At 56.6% G+C, this 16,895-nt stretch overlaps 1 protein-coding gene across 5 annotated transcripts in view; it reads left to right on the top strand.

The window, feature by feature from the left end:
- The first annotated feature begins 6,114 nt into the window (after nt 1–6,114).
- TBC1D22A (TBC1 domain family member 22A) overlaps nt 6,115–16,895 on the top strand; it is a 322,639-nt gene continuing 311,858 nt past the window's right edge. For all 5 annotated transcript variants that reach the window (XM_064590478.1, XM_064590475.1, XM_064590476.1 and 2 more), the window contains exon 1: nt 6,115–6,327. In XM_064590478.1, coding sequence (XP_064446548.1) covers nt 6,266–6,327 — 62 coding nt within the window. In that variant the 5' untranslated portion in view covers nt 6,115–6,265. The remainder of the gene's footprint in view (nt 6,328–16,895) is intronic.

Here is a 16,895-nt window from a genome sequence, read left to right as displayed (position 1 = left end):
TGTGGGCCTCAGGCAATTCCTGATGGCTTGAATACCGGGAGAGAGGAAGGAAGGAGAAATTTGTCTGGTTTTTGCCTCACAGCTTGGGCTGGGATTTAGCTCATCTTCCTCGGCGCTCAGACTGGGCTTACAGCCGCTGCCTCTCTAGCTCGCAGGTGCAGGGTTGTGGGACTTCTCAGCCTCCATAACTGTGTGAACCAACTCCTCATAATAAATTTCCATTTACACCTCCCCCCGCCACTTGGTTCTGTTTCCCTGGGGAACCCTGACTAGCACATACACAGCTATACTGAGGATGCACTTGGGAGCCGTGCCTGTGAGAGAGTGAGGGACACGGGGCAGGACGGGACGAGCAGAGGTTGAGCTACAAGCAGGCATGATGACCTTTTCCGATCCCGGAGAGCCTGGAGAGCCTGGAGCTGGGACAGCCCTCCAGGGGCAGCGTGAGTTGAGGACAGAGGGCTAGGTCTTTGTCTCTTCACACCGGCCAGTCACTGGATGTGGGCTGGCCTGGGGGTGAGGTAGCTCCCTTGGACGCAGCGCAGATGGTTCCCAGGGAGCCCTCGGCTGGGCGTGGGCAGCACCAGCACTCCCTGCAGTGGGGACTGGGTACCTGGGTGCTGGAGGAGTGTGCCCCCCCGGCATCCCCTACATCACCGAGTGACTCAGCCAAAAGAACATCACAACAGCCGCCTGCCTCTGGCCTTTTTGTGGGCAGAAAACGAGGTTTAAATTGCTGCTAGTCCAGCGTCCTGTTACTTTCCATTGAAGGCATCATCCGAGGTAAGCCTTGGACCTGGGGGCACGCTGGTGAGTTGGAGGGAAGGGAGACAGAAGACCCAGCCTGATCCATGAAACAGATGTGGAGGGACATGACTCAGTGCTCCCACGCCTCACTCCCAACAGCAATGGATTCTACACGTCCACACCTCAGCGGCGGAGGCTGACATATCCCACACTGTCCGGCTTTCCTCTTCGGTTTTAGTGGTGGGAGCTGACTGCATACTTTGTGAGTGTGGGAGGCGCTGCTATTGTCCACCAATATCCACCCCACCATTCTTCAGTAAGAGAACTCAGCCGTTTCACTGGGAATGGATGCCCAGCCAGACTACACTCTCTGGCATCCCCTGTGCGTAGGGTAGTCACAGGGGATGTGAGCAGAGGCAATAAGACCCAGTGATTCACGGACCTGTACCCTGGGTGTGGGTTTCAGGGAGTCTGATCCGGCAACCGGAGGCTCTGCACAAACTAGTGTTGGTCCAGGGGACCCACTTACAGCAAAGGAGGTGGTGGCGGTGAGCCTGTGGCTGGGGGACCCACCGGTCCTCCAACATACACCACACTGCCCAGAAGCTGCTGGGGCCTGACAGAGCAATGAAGCTGCCTTTCAGCTCAGAGTTTACAGCCCCTGAGTCCGGGTGCCCTATGTGCCGCTGTGTCCCCTCTAAGTAAAGACCTGGGTGTGGGAAGCAGGGGGTGGAGGCAGGACTGGATCCGCTCACATCACTCTCAGAGGTTTCCTGTTCTCACAATTCTGGCCTCTTCTAGAAGTCCCGAGCCCCAGAGGGGGAACACTGCCAGAAAGGGATGTGGTAAGAGTCTGATTCAATGTCGAGTCATGGCTCCTTGTGCCAGCAGACTAGCCAGGCGAAGAATGGGGTCTCTCTGTGGCCACCAGAGGAGGTAGGGGTGCTACTGCCCGGTGGGGCCAGAGGAGAACACGTCTGACACCTACATGAACCTGCTTCTCTGCCCAATTTTGATGGCATGTGGACAAGTACCGCAGCCATGGTCTGAGAACGGTGTGATGATCGAGGGTCTGAAGCCTCTAGGATGATAGTCTGGGTCACCCCACCAGGTAGCTCATCCAGAACAGAAGAGGGAGTCTACAGTGGGTAAGAGCAGAGGAAAAGGAAGTGGGAGGGGGGGATGGAGGACGGGATGACTGACCGCTGTGGCTCTAAGATTGGGTCAACCTTCCTCTTGTAAATTTCCACAAAAGGAAGCAGGCAGAATCCTAGAGATATTCTTCCAGTGGTGACCCCTGTGACGCTCCTGGATCCGAGTGGTGCCAAGGTGGACTGCAGCCAGCGCTACAGTGTGCTGCCAGATGCGCTCCTTGGGACAAAGGCTCTCATTTCCTCCGTGGCCGGGAGTGCTAGCTGCTGATGGCTCAGAGAAGTCCCTCTGAGGAGCTGCCTGCAGCTGCAGGGCCCCCCTCCCAGGGGGCAGCCGTGCAATGACTGGTTTGTGCACAGTGCAAAGGCTCCACCCTCTGGTCTCAATTCAGGATCTCTCTCCAGGTGGCCCCTCACCGTTCAACCTCTCCTCCCCAAGAAGCTGCCTGCACGCAAGGATCAGCCATGCCCAAGACTCCCCTGTTACCCAGCGCTCCAATCTTTGTCTCCCTGCTGCAGCTGTGATGCTCCCTCTCCCTGGAGCCACTCCTTGCATTTTGTCCCATCTTGCCCGCTCGCCTTAAACTACAGTCACAGGTCTTATCAATTGTCCCGACCCCTCCACGCCTCTCAGTGAACGCTGCTCATTCATTGTCTCATCCTTTTCCAAGAGTGTGCTCACAGACTCAGCAGTAAGAGCTCCGTAATCAAACATTTTATACATGGGAGAAGTCATAAATAATAGAACAACAGCAGCATACATTCCCTCGGCCATCAGAAATAAAGCATAATCAAAAAACTGAAGCCCCTTGACTTCCTTACTTACTGATCAAAGTCCCCACCAATACCCAGAGGCAACCACTCTCCTGAATTTAGTGTTTAGCATTCTTTTTTACTCTAAAAGAATGGAATTAGGGGCGCCTGGGTGGCTCAGTCGTTAAGCATCTGCCTTCGGCTCAGGTCATGATCCCAGGGTCCTGGGATCGAGCCCCGCATCGGGCTCCCTGCTCAGCGGGAAGCCTGCTTCTCCCTCTCCCACTCCCCCTGCTGGTGCTTCCTCTCTCGCTGTGTCTCTCTCTGTCAAATGAATAAATAAAATCTTAAAAAAAAAAAAAAAAAGAATGGAATTAAATAGTGCATGCATCCATATTCAACTTTTTTTTCATTTAACCTTGTGAAAATCATTTGTGTTGATATATGTAACTAATTTATTCATTTTGTTACCATATAGCATCCTATTGGATAGCTATGTATCATTTACCAATTCTCCTAGAGATGACTTTATGACCTTCCCCCCTGCCAGCAAAAGCAGCATGTTGCAGTGAATGTTCTTGTCTTTGCACACTTGGGCAAGCTGCTCTAGGGTACACACCAAGGGTGGAATTGCTGGGTTGTAGAGTATATGCATCCTTAACTACTAGAAATTGCTAGATGGCTGTTGAGAATCACTAAATCAATTTATACTCCCACCAGCAGTGAATCAGTTCATTCTGCACCGCTCACAAATCCACATCCTTGTCAATTTTGGCATTGACAGATTTTTAAGTTTTAGCCCATCTGTCATGTGTGAAATGGCATGTCCTTGGATTTAATTTCCATTAGCTTAAATCTTAGTGAAAGTAACCTTCTTGTTTGTTGGGGCACCTGGGCAGCTCATTAAGCATTTCCTTTGGCTCAGGTCATGATCCTGGGGTACTGGCATTGGGCCCTGCGTCGGGCTACCAGCTCAGCGGGGAGTCTGCTTCTCCCTCTCCCTTTCCCCCCTCCCCCTCTCGTGCTCTCTCTCTCTCTCAAATAAATTAAAAAAAATTATTTGTTGCACAGGGGTGCCTGGGTGGTTTAGTCTGTTGAACTTCTGACTCTTGATTTTGGTTCAGGTCATTATCTCGGGGTCATAGGTTTGAGCCCTGTGTGGGCTCTGCGCGCTCAGCGGGGAGTTGGCTTCTTCCTCTCCCTCCTCATCTGCCACCATCCCCCATCCCCTCTCTCAAATAAATAAACAAATCTTTTAAAAATTATTTGTTGCACAAATAAACACAAAGCGCTCCACTCATTCATTCTGGTTCATGCATCTGACCTGTTTGATGCCTGCAGAGATTCCATTCCTAGACTGTACATGTTATACTCAGTTTATACACCTGGCCTTCTACCAAACGCTCCTTTTACATCCTATCCTTACCAAGCTCCCCAGCCAAAATCCATTTCTGGGGATTGTTTCTTCTTGGCTTTGTGTTTTGATTATGTTGCCATGATGCTGACCTATTCCTGTGACTTTGCCCTGGCAGATCCTCCCATCTCCTTGTCTGGAGACTAATCTGTCCTCTAACCTTGTGCTTGGCTGAGGTCTTACATCCGTGACCTTGACCCAAGTCATCCTAAACCAATCATAAACGTAGGCTGCAAACAGGCCGACCCCTTGCTCTCCTGTTTCTGTGATTGGCACTACTAACCCTTTGCTCAGTGGGTCCTGAAGCCTTCATCAATCTTGGTGTCAGTCTTGCTCCTTCCCCCAGGAGACCTGAGGCAGGAAAGCATCCTCAAGCTATAGGGACAACCGATCTAAGATGCTATAATTGCATCCAGCCAGTCACTAACTACTGTCCATTTTTTCTCTGTGAACTCTACTTCCATCATCTTCGGTCCTGCTGTCACCTCGCTGATTCTTGCAATGAGCCAGAAGAGCTGCACAGAACCCCTGAGGTCCCCAGTGATGTCCACAGGGGACCCCGGAGGCTGTTAGGAGCCAGTCTCTGAGAGGATTTCTGAGGCCTCGGAGCTGTATATTGGGAAGAGGTCCCTGGGGCCTTCCTGAGCTCCACTAGGAGAGAATCCCAGGAGACTGCCTGAGGCTGTGTCAGGAGGGAGTCCCTGCGGATCCACTGAAACTTTATTGGAAGATCTCTGGAGATTCCCTGAGGTCATGTAAGGACAGGATCCCGGAAGAGCTCATCAGGCTATGCAACAAAGGAGCCCTGAGGATCCAGTGAGGGTATGTCAGCTGGGGATCACCAAGGATCCATTAAGATCACACCAAAGAGAAGATTCCTGGAGTTTCTATGGTGACAAAAGGGGGTCCCTGGAGAGTTCCCATGGTTGTCATTCATCCAACACACACTTGCAGAGGCAGAAGACCCAGGCCCCACTGAGCAGGATCTCACAAGCTACCTGTGGACACAGAGATCATAAAAACAGTCGGGTAAATGTTGCAGGGTGGGTGCAAGGACCTGTGGAAAGGGCATAAAATTCGGTGTCCGAGAGGTGAGCGAGCCATTCTGCTCTTCCGGGAGGGGCAGCCTTTGGGGGTGGTGGGCATACGGCTGACATACTGCATGTAAAGAACCCGGCGCAGATCTTGCGTGGGGCAAGAACTCCATCAGTGCTACCCATCAGTAAGCGAGGGGCACGGGCACACTTACACATGGAGCCCAATTCTTGTCTCACGAGAGAACTGGCGGAGGTGCGTCCACGGACTCCCGAAGTTAGACTGTCCTGCAGTCGGGAAAGGGCAGGACCTGGCTTCTCGGTCCGGGTCCGCGACCAAGAGAAATCCAGCGCCAGTCACGCACGTCACCCCACATCTTCGTTGGCTACGTCGAGTTAAAAGAAGCAAACACCGAAACACCGAAACATAACTTCAGCAGCTGTCATTTCACCACGTAACCAACGCAGACTCGCTCTTTTCAAAGATTTCATTCACTCGAGCGAGCTGTCGAGCGAGCGAGGGCACCAGCCGGGAAGGGGCAGGCGGAGGGGGAAGCAGAGTCTCCCCGCCGAGCGGGGCCCGACGTGGGGCTCGAGCCCAGGGCCCTGGGGTCACGACCCGAGTCCAAGGCAGACGGCGGGCCGACTGAGCCGCCCGGCGCCCCGCCAGTGTAGACGGACTCTCCCTCCGCTCCGCTTCGTGCCGACTCTTCGAAAACCCTGCCGGGGGCTTCCTGCGCCGGGTTCCGCGACCCCCAGGCGCCCCCCCCCGCGCTCCGCCGACCCCGCTGCCCCTCGCTGCCTCCGCGCGCCCCGGGCCCTCCCGCCGCCTCGCCCGGCGGCAGAGCACAGAGCCGGACGGGGGCCCCAGCCGGCCGCCGACACACGGACCCCCGCCGCCCGCACCGCAGCCGCCACACCCCCTCCCCGGCGTCGCCCTTGAATGCCGTCACGCCCGCGCCTTGCGCCCGGCGCGCCTGGGCGGAGGCGGGACTTCCGGGCGCGCGGAGGCGGGACTTCCGGGAGCAGGCGGAAGAGCCTCTGGGCTCTGGGCTCGGGAGTCCGGGGACCGCTGAGGGGCCGCTCGGGGTGCAGGAAAGGGCCGCCGGGCCTGGCCGGCCGCGCTCGAGGTGTCGGGCCGCGGGCCTGAGGGAGGAGGAGGGGCCATGGCCAGCGACGGGGCCCGGAAGCAGTTCTGGAAGCGCAGCAACACCAAAGTCCCGGGCAGGTGGGTGTGACGGGGCGGCCGGGTCGGGGTCAGGGGTCAGAGGTCAGGGGGGCGCGTGGGCCCGCGGGGCTGCGGGTGGAGTCGGGGGTCTGGGGAGGGCTGCTGGGGACGAGAGGGACGTTGGGGGGCCGGGGGGCTCGAGCGCAGGGTCTGGGCGGTGACGGGGGCTGCGCGCAGACCGAGGCTTGAAGGGAGGAGGAGCAGCTGCGCGCGAGTCTTCCCGAGGCCGCAGGCTCTCCTCGGTGACACTCCTCGGTGACATCCCGGGCGCCCTGGGAAGCCGAAGGGGACCGACTCGGGTCGCGCTGCGAAGGGTTCGGGGAGTGCGGACCTGGCCCGCTGGCCGCGCGGGCTGCGCTTGCCGGGCGATCGCCTCTCCGGGGGGCGCGGCGGTGGGACCCCCTTGAATGGCCTTCTTGTCCCTCCCGTCCTCGGCTGCGTTTGGCCTCGAGCTCGAGGACTCGCTCCGGTGGATTTGAGCCTCCCTGTGAATTTCCACGTACCCCACCTTCCGGCCGCAAAACCAACTCCTTTCTTGAGTCCGCAGCAGGAAGCGAATTAAGGAAAAGAAATTAAACAAAAAATGAAGTGCGTGCAATGACTCGGGTGCACCCTGGAAGCTGTTCGGCTCCAAAGTCCTGATCAGCGTGCGGCTGATCCCCGGCCCGCGCCCCGGGGAAGGTGAAGACAGTGCGTGGACAGTGCCTGGCGAACGTAGATTAGACAGAAACAGATATCAAGATTTCTTTTTTTTTTTTTTTTAAAGATTTTATTTATTTATTTGAGAGAGAGAGAGCAGGAGAGGGGGGAGGGTCAGAGGGAGAAGCAGACTCCCCGCCGAGCAGGGAGCCCCACGCGGGACTCGATCCCGGGACTCCAGGATCATGACCTGAGCCGAAGGCATTCGCTTAACCGACTGAGCCACCCAGGCGCCCCAGATGTCAAGATTTCTAAACACGGTTTATTCTGTTTGTAAACTAATGTCTGAATACAGAAAATTAGGAATTGTGGTATTAAAATAATTCCATGTAGAATCATTTATAAACACAGCTTATTCGTAAGTGTTGCATAAGAGACACTATGGGTGGAGTGGTAGAATTGTAAACTTTGGAATTCACTGTGTTCGGTCAGAAGCATTCAGTTTTCAGAGTGATTTGGGGAATTCGTAGGAGTGAGTTACTGACTGCTCAGACACGCTGACTTTGGAGGGGATCAGCAGAGGCGGCCAGAGATCCTGCTTCACGCCACAGGGTTGTGCATGATTGAGGAAGAAAAGAGCTTTCTTCAAAACCAATGTCAGGGTCCAAGGTGATGTGAAAATTCTGGAATGGCAGAGAATAGGAGGTCCCAATAGTGACAGAGACAGATGCTCCAGAATATAGACCCCGGGGAAAACGAGCCACATGGCAGTAGAACTTTTGTGTGTTGCCTTTAGGTCTTGAGGTTTTGGTTCTTCCTCAGTCTAAATAAACTCTGATTCTTAACCAGCTGAGCTCTGAGGATAGTCGAGCTGCAGTATGGAGTTATAATGGTGAATAAACATTTGGATTGAGGACTATCTCTTGGTAATTTGTCTTTGTATTGGATTCAGTAGTGGCCCCCTCCCCCCCATTCATGTCTATCTGGAAGCCTGCGAGTGTGACTTTATTGGGACGTAGCATCTTTGCAGATGTGATTCAGCTAAAATGAGGTCATACTGGGTTAGGGTGCGTGCTAGTCCAGTGACTGGTATCTTTTTTTTTTTTTTTTTTAAGGTTTTATTTATTTATCTGAGAGAGAGAATGGGAGACAGAGAGCATGAGAGGGGAAGGGTCAGAGGGAGAAGCAGACTCCCTGCAGAGCAGGGAGCCCGATGCGGGACTTGATCCCGGGACTCCAGGATCATGACCTGAGCCGAAGGCAGTCGCTTAACCAACTGAGCCACCCAGGCGCCCTGCCATCATCTTTTAAATGATGGAGTCTTACCAAAAAAACTGTGTCACTGGTGTATCTCTAGTAGGTGATTTGGCCAGGGTCTCACACTGCATGAGAGGTGGTCTTGCCAGTAGCCCCCCGTCCTCTATTCACGCTGGTCCTTAGATTGTCTATTTGGCTGGGGCTTTCTTAGAAATTTCTGGATGAAGCAGGATGTGTGATGTGGTGGAAGCACCTCTGACTTGGTTCTGTGGTCTGGGTTTCAGCCTTTTTTTTTCTATTAATCTCTGTGTGACTTTCACCAGGTCATGTCACCCCTGGGGCCATCAGTTTCTGCCAGTGTAACCTGCTGAAGCTGGATGAGACCTAAGTGGCTGAGATCTCCAGGCACATATTTGTTCGGTCTGGTCCGATTCTCTTTGATGAGCACGAGAGAGGGCCTCTTGGAGGAGCTTTGAGAGTTTGAAAATTCATTCATTCAGTAGATATTTGTTTAACCAACTCTTGGTGCCAATAACAGTTCCAGGGGCTAGAGATACACCAGTGAACAAAACAGATCAGAACCAGTGCTGTCTCAGAGCTTACAGCGGAGCTGGAGGGGCAGAGAATAGAGACCATGACTAAGTTAAGAAGAGAGTTACCCCCGAGAAGGTGGGAACTGTTATCCTGTTATTGAAACCTAAAGCAGAGAATTGGGATTGGGAGGCATGTGGAGTGGGGAGGGTTTCCCGGTGATAAGGTGGCCAGAGGAGGTCTCACAGAGGAGGTAACATTTGAGCAGGACTCACAGGAGGGGAGCGAACAGGCCCCCTGGGTGGCTGGGAGGACAGTGGTCTGGGCAGAGGGCCAGTGGAAAGCCCCCGGTTGGGAGCGACAGCGGTGTGCTCGAGAAGAGCGGGGGGCCTGGTGACTGGAGCCAAGGGAGGAGGGGGAGAGTCCTGGGGCACGAGGTCTGGAAGCTGGTGGGGGCGGGCCTCGTGGTCACAGTGGAAAGACGTGGGCTTTCTGTCTCTTATTCTGATGGGGGAGCGCTTTGGAGGGTCTTGGCAGAGGTGTGGCAGGATCCCTTTGGCCTCTGGGTGGATGCTGGTTAGGGGCTGGGAGGGAAGGACGGACGCAGGGAGACCAGTTCGGAGGCTGTGGTGAACGTCCAGGTGAGAGGGGATGGTGGTGCTGCAAGAATCAGAGGGCGGGTGGTGGGGATCAGGACGCGTTCAGTCTGTGACTCTCTGGGGCTGGCTCTTTCTTGGGCCAGTGACCCACTTGGCTCCGAGGGGCGGCTGCCCTCTGCAGTTGTGGGTGGCACTCTTGCCACACTTAGCTGTCAGTGGCAGGACGAAGTCACTGCCCACCGCGGTGCGAGCGCAGGCGGCCCTCCGGCGTGGGTCCGGCGTGGGTCTGGCGTGGGTCCGCCGGGGCCGCGAGCGCTGCGCACAGGAGGCCGTGCGGGCGGTGGGGCCTGTGGAGGGCGACGTTTGTGAGTGGGATGGAGGCAGGAAGGGCCCAGATTGAATCGGCAAGGCTGTGGGTGCTTGGGGTGGAGCTGGAGGAGAAGACAGCTCACGGTGTTGTGGCTCCGACAGCTTTCAGCTTCCAGCGGTCACAGCCCGAGGAGTCTCCGAGCCGGTGAGACATGAGCTCCACTGTCATTGTAACAGGCCGCCATCACTCATCAGCTGAGGGGAGGACTTGTTGGGGGGACAGTTCATTCGTTCAGAACGCATTCTGTGTGCCAGGTCCCGTGCTGAATGCTGAGCCAAGAGATGTGGCTCTCAGAGGCTGCTGGGGTGAGGGAGACGGTAAGCACATTGGTATGTTCTTCGAAGGTCATCATCGGGGGTGTTGGCAGAAGCACAGGACCCTGCGTCAATGGAAGGCCATGCCCTTCCAGAAGAGGTCATGCCTGACCTGAGACCTGTAGGTGGAGAGGGAGCCAGCCCACAGAGATGCACAGATGCGGAGATGCGGGGTGGGCGTCAGAGCACTCCTGGCAGGGGAAGGGTGCTGCGGGGACCCTGGGGCTGGGGAGGAGGACGGCAGGAGGGGAGCCTTGTGAGAAGAGGGGTGGGAGGCGGGCAGGGCTTGGAAGGCCGGCAGGGCTTGGAAGGCCATAGAAAAGGGCCGCAACGAAGCACTGAAGGGTGGCGATCACCAGGGTTCTGGCCGGAGGGATGGGGCGTGGTTGCAGAATGATGGACCCCAAAGATGTCTGCATCCTTATCCCTGGAACCTGGAACCAGACCACATGGCCAAAGAGTGAAAGGTGCAGATCTGCTGACCCTGAGGTGGTACCTTTTCCTGGGTGGCCTGGTGGGTCCAGTAGAATGGAGTGAGCGCTTAAAAGTGGTCAGAATCAACAGCAGATGAACGCTTGTCTTGTCGCTGGCTCTGAAAGTGGAGGCGGGGGCCATGAGCCGGGGGGTGCGGTGGCCTCCAGCATTTGGAGTGGCCTTCTGCTTACAGCCGGCGGGAACCTCGGTCCTACAACCGCAGGAAACTGGATTCTGCCAACAGCCTGAATGAGCAGGACGTGGACTCTCCCCAGAGCGTCCAGAAATGAATGCAGTGGCCAACACCTACACTTTAGTCCCGTGAGAACTGCCTTGGACTCTGACCTCCAGACTTTAAGATAATAAGTGTGTTTCAGGCTGTGTGTGGAGGACCGTTAGAGCAGCCACAGCAAAACCCTGAGGTGGGAGGAGGAAGGTTGGAGGAATGTGCGGGAGGGATGTTGGATGGGAAGGGTTGTGGGTAGCCCTCCGCACCTGACCCTGCAGAGTCTTGCCCTTGAATGTGGACAGGGCACCTGCTTCCGTCTTCCCGGGTGGGCTGGCCCCTCACCGCCCACCTCTGCAAAGTGCATTTAGTCCCGAAGGACTGGAACAGCACTGGGAGGGCTCTTCCTCATGTCTCCTTGGGTCCAGGAACCAGGTGGAGGCCCTGCCTCTTTTTCCGGAAGCTCGGATCTGCTGCCCTGAACAGCTTGCTCTTGTGTTTTCAGAAACCTGTTTGTTTCCTTGCTTGTATTTTTGAAGTGGCTGTTTGGACGGAGTGCCTGCTTATTCCTCTCTTCCCGTGTTGCGAGGAGCCCGGGAGTCTCTCGGGTGGGTCTTTGTGTCCTGGGCGAGCGGGTCTCTCTGGGCTCCGTCTGTAAGTGGAGTTGGTCTTACTGTGCCAGCGCCTTGGAAGCACCGGGGGTGGGGGTGGGGGTGGTTTGCTATGCACACAGTTCCTCTTGCTTGTTTGTTTCTTGGTGGTCCTGTTTGATGTTACTAAATGCCTTTTTAGCTGGTCTGGAAACATTTTGAAAGATGAACTTAACGTGAATCATGTTTTTTCTCTTTTACATATTTGTCTAATGTAGCAAGTCTAGACTCTTATGGGTTAATCTTAAGTGAGGACAGAAATGATTAAAATAAGTAAATCCCTGATGATTTTGATTAAACATTTTTTTTTTTTTAAACTGAGAGCAGGGGCAAGTATTCCATTCCCCGAGTGCTGTGAAGACATGGTCGGAGGTCATGGGTGGGAACGAGTCAAAGTGCCCTGGGAGCCTACGTCTGTTTCTCTTTTCCCCAGACTGCCCTGGGCTAGCCCTGCCTGCGTGCAGCACGGAGGAGGACGGTGGCGCAGTGACCGGGGCCAGTATGGGACACCCGCCCCGCCCCGGCCTCTCCAGCAGCTCCGTCTCTAACCGCTCCTCAGCTTCCTGGTGCTCAGACGTGCGCAGTTTGGAGTCTGGCCCTGCAGGCCCTTCGGGGTGCAGCACGGGTCCGCCAGGGGGGTCCTGCAGACAGCCAGGTGTCGGGATGGCCCTGTGCCGGGCCCTGGGAGCGCAGATAATGCCGAGCGAGGCTGCGGACAGACGTCCTGGGGCAGGGTTTTGTGCCACACCCCGGACGAGGCACTGTGGGCCTTGTTGTGACACTGCACGCTCGAGACTGCTTCTCTCCTGCCGGGGTCCTGACACGCGCCGCGCCGTCGGCCCTCCCTGCGGCCGGGGGTTTGCAGACCTGGAAGCCTGGGCTGTGGGTGGGTGGCAGAGCTGGCCCCCCGGGAGCTGGCTCCCACTGCTGGCCCCTGGGCTCAGCCCTCGCCCGGCTCCTCTGGCCTGGGGGTCAGGAACGCGGTTCCTGTGCGCTCGGATTTGCACAGCCGTGGGGGTTCTTCAGGAGGAGAGGAACAGCTTCTTCTAATTTCACCCTGATATTCCCTCCACAGACCAGAGGCGGAGGGGTTGGGAGGCCCAGAGGGAATGGGGCAGCCTGGGTTCTTCCCGTCTGTGGGGCCCTGGGCTTGGGGGACTTTCATTTTGAGTATCCCTGGTCTTTGTGTTCCCCCATTCTGAAATGCTGTTTCCTCTTTTCTGGGGGTTAACATGGAAATTCCAGCCTGAGTGCTGAGGGTCACAGAGGTAGGTGCCCGTGGTCGTCAGTGGTTAGAACAGTGTGGACCGCCTGCAGTCACGTGAACTAAGGGCTGCAGATGCTGTTGCCGGGGCTCGCACAGCCGGCCGGGGAGCCCGCGCACCAGGCCCTGTGGCAGCCCTGCCCGAGTGTGCTCCCGTCTGCCCAGACGGTGCTGCCGAGCTTGCGTCTGTCCCAGGCCCGCGGCTCCTAAGCGAGTGAGCCGCCTCTGAGCCCAGGCATGCTAGTTCAGGGCAGAGCTGGACACTTCTGGGTCCCCGACGGCATTAGCTCTGTTCCCTGGGGACCCTTCTGGGTGTTCTTGCCCGTCCTGGCATCCATCCTCTGGGGGTCTGGAGTTCGCCGGCGCTGGTGTGTGCCCACTGCCCCGGCTGGCATGTCTGTCGTCTGCTGTCTTCCTTCTCACACAGCCTCTGCACTTGAGCTTGGCCATGCTGCTCGTGGCCAGCCCCCCTCGATACGCTTCTCAAATGTGCCATGGAGCAGCTCTCCACCTGTTCCCGCGTATACCTTGCTCCAGTTTTGAAATGACCCTTCTTTCAGTGAACCTTTGTACTAAACTAAAAGAATAAGGCTTGCTGGCTCTAAGGCTTATGCCCAGGGGAGACAAACAGCGCTTAATTCCTGTCTTCTGGATGAGCTCCTGATCCTTCACGGAAAGCCCTCCGCAGGGTGACTGGGAATGTCACGGGGCACTGGGCATGATGTGTGTGGAGAGCAGGGCAAAGGGCAGGGTCTTGGAAAGGGGACGGGTCCCTCGGCGCCACTGTGAACATTGGAGGCAGGGGGCGGTCCGTTTGAGGGTGTTGATACATGGGCTTCTCTAGTTTTTCCAGTGAACTTGTTTGCAGGGGGTGAGGCCAGCCAGTTGGTGGGACGATGTGTTGTGCTGTCGGCGTGGGGATCTAAAGGGGGCCTCTGGCCACGCTGCTTTCAGAATTCAGGCCGGCTCTGGGAGGAGAAAAGCATTTTCCTCCTCCTGTCGGGGGCGCTGGGCAGTTTGATGGGGTGGGGAAGGAGCACATAAGCCTGCCTCCGCCGATGGTAGCCGTCTGCCAGGCCGTCTGCCGGGCGAGCTGGTAGTGCCTCGGGTCGGGCCGCCTTGGCGTGGCACGGCCCGTGACGACGTGGTGGCTCTGGGCCCCGTTTTGTTTTCTCTTTAGGATTGTGCTCTTTCTTGGATTAGTTTTCTGTTCCAAAACCACTCACTAGAGCTGTGTGGCATTTTATTTCCAGACCAAATGTGGATTCAGAGACCGGCCTGGTTTTCAGTGGCTCAGTTGGGATGGGTCAGGCCAGGGAAATGCAGGAGCTGATCAGAGGGTGCTCTCCTTTTGGGTTCTGAGAGAGTGTGCTCTGTCCTGTGGAACTTAACTCCTTCACGTGTAAAAGGCTCAATCATTCAAATATTTGTATAACAAAGAAGCATTAAATGTCTCAAGCATTTATTGGATGCCTTCTGTGTGCACAACAGGCCCTAAAGTTTGCTGGCCTGGGCCCCTGCAGGGCAGTCTGGGGGGCGCTCCCAGTTCCTGGGGCAGCGTGGGCGAGGGACGGGAGATGCTGGTGGAGGAGGGTGGGGGTGACCTCAAACTGGACCTTGAAGGACCGTCCGTTCCTATAGGTCCGTACTTGGTTGTGGGGGTGTTCTGTAGACAGGGCCCGGGGCTGGCCTGTGTGGCAGCCGAGTGGCTGCAGGAAGGCCCGGCCGAGGAAAAGGTGAGCAGGAGAGAAGAGCGTGGCTAGCAGGGACCTGACCGAGGGGGCTGGGCTTTCAGACGGGGTGGGCTGGAGGCCAGCGCTGGCCCCAAGCGGGGGTGTTGGTGTGGGGAGGGGCGGGAGAGGAACAGGGAAGGTTCCAGTTGTTCCCCAAGGGCGACAGGAAGACCTTGCAGACTTTGAGCTGGGGAGTGAAGCTGTCCCCTGACTGGCAGAGCCGAGACCAGAACCAGAGGCAGCCGCGTGGGACAGTGACAGAGGGGAGGGTGGAGCTGTGGGAAGTGGTTCAGGGTTTAGGAGGACGTGGAGATTGGCTGAATGCAGGTGGCATGCTTCAGGGAGGAGGGGAGGGGGGCCCTTGGGCTCCTGGATTGCCATTCATGGAGATTAGGTCATGGAGGGAGTTGGTGACCTGGGCAGGAGGAGAGACCGAGCCCCGATCCAGGGTGGTGGGGATAGCAGGTGGGTTTTGACGCCACAGACGTTGGCGGCCCAGGAGGGCCAGGAGCTGCTGGTGGCAGAGGGGCGTGAGGGGGTGCAGGAGACAGGGTGCACTCGTTAGTCTTCTGCCTGATCCGTGGGGGTTGTCCCGGGGCTGGACACTGTGAGAAGTGGGCATGAGGTGTGGCAACTGGGGCAGAGCTGACTTCCGTAGTGGACCTGTTAATGTGAGGAGGGGAGCGTGTGGCTGAGTTGCCAGTGGTGCCCCAGAGGCAGCGGTTTGAGAACCCTTTACCTAGAGACGGTCAGGAGCATCAGGAAAGCGCGTGGTTTCCCGTAAAGTGGGAAGAAGGCAGGGCTGGGGTCTCGGCTGTGGGGTGTGGAGGTCAGGAATGTGTAGAACAGTCTGAGGAGCCCCTGGACAGGCCGGCAGGAAAGGGGGTGCGGTGGCATGGGGGGATGGAGAGCAAGGTCAGAAGGGCTGGACGAGGTGCGTCTGGAGGCCAGACGAGGGCAGGAGGATTGAGGGAAGGTGGGACTTGGGGGTGGCTGGCCACCACGCTATACACTTTCCCTGCTGATTCCAAAGCCTTCTTTCTTCCTACTCATCGTATCTTCTGTTTTCCATAATACACACCCATCACTTTTGTCTGGGTTGAGGTCTCGTGGACGTAGAACATTGTAGGAGTTTTGGGCGACAGTATAATGATTTGATACGTGTATATCTTGTGAGATGATCACCACAGCCTGTCCTTAACCTCCACCACCACACAAGGTTCAGATTGCTTTTCTTCTGGTGAGAACTTGTGAGGTCTTCTCTGTCAGCTGCGGTCAAGTCTGCGGCACCGTGTTACTAACTGTAGTCACTGTGCTGCCCACATCACTTCCCCAGGACTTATTTAAGTTTGTGCCTCCTGCCCACCTTCACCCTTTTGCCTGACTCCCCCCACATCAGGCAGCCACCAGCCTGTCCCCTGTATCTGTGAGTTCACACGTTCCTCTTCTCATGTGGAGGAGCACTTTATTGTAAACATGCTCATTTCCAAGATCTATTTCAAGAGACTGTCCATGGAGCAACCTGCTGATCGACTCAACAACTGCCCGAGTCTCTGCTGGGTTCTGGGGGCCCCAAGGAGCACGACAGGAGACAAATCCTGTCCCTTTCACGGGGAGCTCTGGCCCCGTGGGGGCACTAGACGGCCAAGAGTGTGTGGGACAGGCTGAGCGGCAATGCCGGGTGGGGTGGCGCGGCGCGGGTGTCATTGCTGGGACAGCTCGAGAGGTGCTCCGGTCTGGGTCCGTGGGGCCGCGTGTGCCTGCAGCTGGCTCCGCGGGGGCCGAGAGCTCCAGACTCTGCTGTGGGTGGAGGGACGATGGAATTGTTTGCTGTGGTGATAATGGTGTTTCATGCATTTTCCTCTGAAGCCCTCTAAAGTTAATTTCCTTGGAAAACTTACTTCTTCTGAATATTTTATAAACCTGGGGAACATCGCTGTGTGTTAGAGCGAGCCTAATGGTAAATCAGTCGCTAATTGAGTTCATATTTCAGAAAAGCATGTTGAGCGCAGAGGGGGCGCAGCATGGTTTGTGAGCCCGGCCGGGGAGGCTGGTGGCTGGGGAGGTGGTGGCCGCGGCGGGGGCTCCCGACCTGCCCACTGATGCCCCGCGCCCGAGCTGCGGGCGAGCACTTCATCCTAAACCGGCATAGGTTCTTGGTTTCCTTTTAGGTGCTTAGGACACTTCTTTTCCGTACTTTCCCTTCCTCTCACGCTTCACTGTCTCAGGGCTGAAAGCAGCCCTGCTACTCCAGCCTTTCACTGAGGAACAGAGAGCCATCCTGGTCCCTGGCTCGTCAGTTTTGTTGCCAAGCCAGGGCCTTGGTGGTGGGGCGTCCTAGTTAGACCAGAGACATGTTTGCCAGGACACGCGGGAGAGAATCTCCCTCTTGCTTCTCCCGCTGCTCTGCTCACCTGTGTTCAGATGATCGCCTGCCATCGTGGGAGCCGGGGGCGGGCAGGGGTTGTCCCTGTGTCCCTGGCTCCCTGGCGTCTCTCCAGCTCCGGTGCC

This window comes from Mirounga angustirostris, unplaced genomic scaffold, assembly GCF_029215605.1.
Source record: "Mirounga angustirostris isolate CCGP_5_RB_7025 unplaced genomic scaffold, mMirAng1.0.hap1 SCAF_5, whole genome shotgun sequence".
Lineage (NCBI taxonomy): Eukaryota > Metazoa > Chordata > Mammalia > Carnivora > Phocidae > Mirounga > Mirounga angustirostris.
This window is presented reverse-complemented; position numbering and strand designations above follow the sequence as displayed.